At 34.9% G+C, this 6,049-nt stretch overlaps 1 protein-coding gene across 1 annotated transcript in view; it reads right to left on the reverse strand.

Moving 5' to 3' along the window:
- LOC132162777 (TMV resistance protein N-like) overlaps positions 1-5,642 on the reverse strand; it is a 12,026-nt gene extending 6,384 nt beyond the window's left edge. The window contains exons 1-6 of the mRNA XM_059573006.1: positions 5,131-5,642; positions 3,188-3,912; positions 2,826-3,085; positions 2,385-2,708; positions 1,254-2,285; positions 611-1,141 (exon numbers count right to left, since the gene is read on the reverse strand). Coding sequence (XP_059428989.1) covers positions 611-1,141; positions 1,254-2,285; positions 2,385-2,708; positions 2,826-3,085; positions 3,188-3,912; positions 5,131-5,642 — 3,384 coding nt within the window. The remainder of the gene's footprint in view (positions 1-610; positions 1,142-1,253; positions 2,286-2,384; positions 2,709-2,825; positions 3,086-3,187; positions 3,913-5,130) is intronic.
- Between the last annotated feature and the right edge of the window lie 407 nt (positions 5,643-6,049).

The following is a 6,049-nucleotide window of genomic DNA, read 5'->3' on the forward strand; positions in this document are numbered from 1 at the left end:
TAAAATAAACAAAGCAAGAATTAAATCTAAGAAAACTTAAAATACTTTGAATTCCTAGAAAACTTTGTGAGCAACAAAACAGAAAGAAACGAATGAAGAAAGAGGAAAAATAGCAACACAAACCCATATCACCATCAACACCAAAACAAGAAAAAAAAATCACCAAATATAAAAAATAAGCCTAAAATCAAATAGAAGAGAGAGAGAGAGAGAGAGAGAATGGGTAAAATTAGAAACGCACCACTAAAACTCTTGTACAGTATTTAGGTTGTAGAGATGCGGATTGAGGTGCCTCTGTGTTCGCTCGTCATTCGTGCGCTTTTCTTCTCCTTTTCTTTGTTAGTTTGCCTCTAATCCTCTGGGATGGAAACGTCAACGTTTTTTGTTTTCCCTTAATGCCCATTAACCTGTTTCCTATGAGGCGAATTTTATACCTTCTGCTTTTTATCAAAACATCCTGACCATTAACCGACCCAATTGACCCAGATGCTACAACATGAGATTTAATAATAATAGGGCCGCTGACGCAGAAAAACAAGTAATTGAAATAAGGAAAAAGATTCTCATAACTTTTGAAACCCAAAGCACGTGGAGAAATGGTGTTGAGAACTTGGTACAACTCGGAAGCATCATGCTCATCATCACGTAGTAAACGCGCCCCATACTCCTTTACCTCAACATTCAGGCTGCCTGTTGTAATTGAAGCCTCAACAAATCTCTCAGTTAATTCACCAAAAATTGCCCATGAAGACTTGTTTTTTGGTATATACACCCAAAATCCGTTTGGCCCAACAGAAGGGACTTCAGGGGCACGAAGGACCAACGGTTTTGTAACATCAACTCCATCGACTTGAAAATGACAAACAAAGATGGGAAAATTACTATTACTGCCATCAAATGTTGTAGAATTCGAATTCCCCTTCCGCTCATCGACCTCGAGTTTTCTTGCATGAGTACTGTGAGGCTCATGAAATTCATAAACAATAAAAAGAGCATACCCCTCCCAGTCCATATCTGAGCCCAAATCTGAATGCAATTGAATTGTTCCAAACGAATTAGTGCTTTTAACGTTGAACCATTCTGGGATTCCTGATCCCACCAACGCAGGGCCGCATGCTACCTCAGGATATAAATATTCCAACTGTAAAATAAAAACCCAAGAGAGAAAGATGTTAAGCTATATATTACAAAACAATATTATAGCTTAATTTAGTGCATGTGTTAAAAAAGAGATCACTATATAAGAGACTCACACTTTCTTCACTCCATAAACAACTTCGTGGATGCAGACGTAGGATCTTGAAGGGTTTTCCTTGATCATCAATATAAGCTTGTACAACAGATCCATCAATGCCCGGTAATTTTTCATTTGAACTCCACATCTCCATTTGCTTATAAAACAACTCCAGTGATGGACAATTTCTTACACTCAAGTTTGTTAATCCCAATGGAAGCTTCGGCAATACTTGAAGCCAACTACAATCTTTCAAGTCAAGGTAACTAAGATTTGAAAGTTGAGCCACACTATCTGGTATTCTTGTAAATTTGTTCCCACTCAAATTTAAATCATCAAGTGAGGATAAGCAATAACTTAGATCACTTGGGATCGCTCCATCCAATAGGTTGCAATAACTTAGATCTAGCGTATCAAGATTGGAAAGTGAGAATAAGCAACTAAGATCACTAGGAATTGCTCCATCTGATAGATTGCGATAACTCAAATCTAGTAATCTTAAACAGCTTAAACTTGAGAACGAATTTGGGAGCAAATGACTTATAATGGGATCTGGTCCACTGCCTATCGGAAGTTTCCTTGTAGCACTTCTACCTACATAAAGGCGCCTTCGACATTCCATACCACTCAACAGGTTCTCTGGGATTTTCACGAGTCTTGAGCAATTAGATATATTGAGAGTTACAAGAGACAACAACTTCTTAAATGATAGTGGTAACTTTTTTATGGCAGTCCCTTCCAAATAAAGATATCGCAAAGATGTCATATTACCCACACTATCTGGAATTTTGTTGAGTCTTGAACAACCAGAAAGATTAACAGTTTCAAGAGTTTTCAAGCAAATCTCGTCTGGAAGTCTCTTAAGACTTTTGCAACCTTGTAGATTCAACAATTTAAGCCGTCTTAGAAATTGAATGGATGGGTGGACTATGGACAAACTTGTACAACATTCAAGATCTAGTTTCTCAAGATTTGGGACTCCGCTCAAATCTGGTGTCTTGATTAAGTTTTGAGACTCTCTTAGGTCAATGTGTTTCAATTTGTCAAAACTCTGTTATAGACGACCAATAAATAGTTAGATAAAGTGAAGAAGAGTAAAAGGAGTAAGAAGAATACGAATAAATTAAATATACATAAACCAAAAACTTACATTCCTTCCAACCCACACTTGCTTGATGCAGCTATAACGCATTATGAGCTCAAAAAGATTATCTGATTGGAAATTTGTTGGCAAGGATTCAAAAGGATATCCTAACCATTTCATAATGCATAACTCATTGCTTAGCATGAAATTCGAAGCATCTCCATGCCATTCCAGATTAGTGCGTAAATTATCACCATCTTTATACAAGTAGTAATGAGAGCCAATCTGAAGCATTTTCAATTTTTTCATCTTTGAGAAGGCTTCAACATTTATTCGCTCTGGTTTCTTTAAAGGTAATTTTAGGACGATACCTTTAACTGCATCAGTTCCCTAATAACCAACAAAAATGAAATTAGAATTGTGGAAATATTTGGAAAATACGTAGAAGAATCAGTATAAAAAATATACTGCCATAAAAAATATACATCTCTAGACAAATCCACTTACAGTATCATTTTTCAATACGTGAATGACATCCTTATCATGACACAATCTACTACGTTTGCCAGGCTCTGCAGACTCATCATGAACTATTTTTTGACCCATTTTTCGTAACAAATCATGCATCTCCAATGTTCCAAACTTTGAGATGGTTATAAGAGATTTGTCCACAAGAACGTTGATATTGATGTTCGGATAGTAACCCAAACCTTTTAGCTTGTGTATGACGCTATCCATATGTGCTCCATTGAAGAAGAATGCAATATCTAAAAACATCTGTTTCTCCAAAGGCTCCAATCCATCAAAACTTATTTTAAGTTTATCCAAAATTTTTGCGTTAGGATTTTCTTTTAGGAAATCCCTCGCACTTTCCCATTCATCAATGTCTCTGCCAAATAAGAAGGAACCAAAAACTTCAAGAGCTAAAGGAAGGCCTTGAGCGTAATTCACAACTTCCCTAGACAATTCCACATAATTTTCTTCGGGATGGGATTTCTTGAAGGCTTTCCTACTAAAGAGTTGTAAAGCTTCATTTTTATTCATGTTCTTTACCTTATAGGTGTCATTCACAACTCTATTTAGCAAATGATGATCTCTACTGGTTATAATGATCCTACTCCCTTGACCAAACCAATCATGGCTCCCTGCTAATGCGTTTAGTTGTTCTTCTCCATCCACATCGTCAAGAACAATAAAAACCTTTTTACTTTGTAGTCTGCTCATTATCACTCTACTTGCCCCATAGTCATTCCATATATTTATTTCTCTTTCCATGAGGATCTCATAAATAAGTTGTTTTTGTAAATAAAGTAAACCATGAGTTATGGTTTCTTCTCTAATATTAGCAATATAACAACTAGCTTCAAATTGATGAGACACCCTTTCATAAATGAATTTCGATAGGGTTGTCTTCCCAATTCCACCCATCCCATGAATCCCCAAAAAGCGAACATCATCCAACCCTATACAAAGTTTGCTCATAATTTCCTCTGCACGGGATTCTATTCCAACAAGACCCTTGGAAACATTTGAGAAGTTAACCATTCCTCCAAATATCATTCTACTAATATCTTCAACAACTTTTGATTCGTGACTGTAGAAAAGATAGGACGTCAGTATAGCCATAGGTCAAGAGACATATGCTTAATCATGTACAATGGTTAGCTTCATTTAACAAATAAATGAGAATTCTTAATTTATAATGTATCACCATAATTAAGTTTTGATTTGCTTGGACGGTCTAATAAAGAATTATGGGTTTTTTTTTTTTTTTTTTCACTTGACTATAAAAAGTTTGCAATGTCACATTTCCGTTGGGATTTTTTGTTAATTCCTAATGGAGGATGCCAAAATATCCAAAATACACATTTTTATAGTAAAATAAATAAATAAACAAGTTGATGCCAGCTAGGCTAACCCATGGCCAAGCTGTGGGTTCTATTTTTGTTTTTGTTTTTTAGAATATTAAATACAAGATTATAAGGGACATTTCACATATATTCCATCTAATTTAACCCTAAGCTCTAACGGTGTCATTGACATTACAAACCTTTTAAAGTTGGATATATTAAATTAAGAATTTTCAAAATTTAGAGAAATGATTACAAATGCATTGAAAGTTTAGGGGGTCAAATGAAGTCTCTCCTTAAATTATTTGTATGCTTCTTGTATTCCCTTTTTCGAAGTCTTTCTTTTCTTTTATCTTCACAATGAGAAAAAAGATATCACAAATAGACCAATTAAATACATTTACTACATATAATCATCTTTTTTTAATCAAAGCAATTCTGCACCAACTGTAAATTTGTGAGACAATGATAGAGGTTAAAATGACTATTCATTGTAAACAAATCGTAAGGACTGGTGTAAATGATCATCATGGTTGTACGTGTATGGTTAATTGGAAAAGGCAATAGCATTTTAATCCAAAATTTATGGTTTTCAACTCCCCCAAATATTGTTTATTAGTAAGATGTAATTTGATCATGACACAATTTTGAGATGATTCTTGATTTGTTATGAGTATTGTTTAAATTTTTTATTCTAATTTCTTTATTGTGATCATTTATTTTAGCGACATCATATATCTAAATTATTTTTATTTTTTATTCTTTAGGTCTTTATTGTTTGTGGTACTTTTTCTACAAAAAACTGTGAGTTTTTATGATGATGATATGATGATGCCAATAATATATGGTTTAGCTAGACCCAAAAGAAAAAGAAAAAGAAACAAAAAAGGAAAATAAAGATGCTTCTGTCACTAAAAAATACAAACCGAAAGAATTGGAAAAGACTAATTATTTAATGTTACCTATCATGTACATGCCATCCGGAGATATTGCCCACTTTTGTCAAAGCATCTCTCCACATTTGCATCTCGTCCATGTCAATCTTGGGATCTTTTTCTTTTTCATACCTACCAAAAGCTTCTGCAAAAGTTCCCTTCTGTTTTCGTACGTGGGAAGGATCGATGTGGTAGAAAATAGGCAAAATTGTCAGCCCTGTGTGTCTCATGCATTCGACGATCTTGGCAAGTTCAATGAGGCACCATCTAGAGGAAGCGTAGTTTGGAGAGATAACAACAATCGCGTACATGGATTCTTGTATTGCTTTTATGAGCTCCTTAGAAATATATTTTCCTCGCTTGAGCTTTTCATCGTCTTTAAACACGATAATGCCTTTTTGAATCAAAGCAGCATATAAATGGTTTGTAAAACTCTTGCGAGTGTCTTCGCCGTAGAAACTGAGAAAAACATCGTATCTCCGTGGAGGTGTTGAAGAAGAAGAAGACGAAGAGACAATCTGAGTACTCGTGGATGCCATCAATCAGAGACTTAGAAGATTGTTTAGTAATGGAATATTAGTAATTTGCAAATTTCGAGAATAGCTAGCTAGGCTTCATCAATTTCCCTTAACAAGGCTCTGGGTATTGTTATATATATGCATTGTGAAAAAGCGGTCAACATTAGGAAACTTGCAGGTTACTCTCCCTCTCTTATCCACGAAAGTAGAAGGAAATGTCGTGGAAATTACCTTAAGGTAATTTTTTATAAGTGATATATATGTGTCACAACCACTGAATATCACATTAATAGATTACTTCAACTTCATTGACTGTAGGGATTATTATAACTCTCAAATACCAAGCTGCCATCGATGCATCAAACAGTGCTAAAAAATAAGAGGAATGAGATAAGGCCGATTGAGGTGAGATCTGGGGAATGAGATAA

This window comes from Corylus avellana, chromosome ca10, assembly GCF_901000735.1.
Source record: "Corylus avellana chromosome ca10, CavTom2PMs-1.0".
Lineage (NCBI taxonomy): Eukaryota > Viridiplantae > Streptophyta > Magnoliopsida > Fagales > Betulaceae > Corylus > Corylus avellana.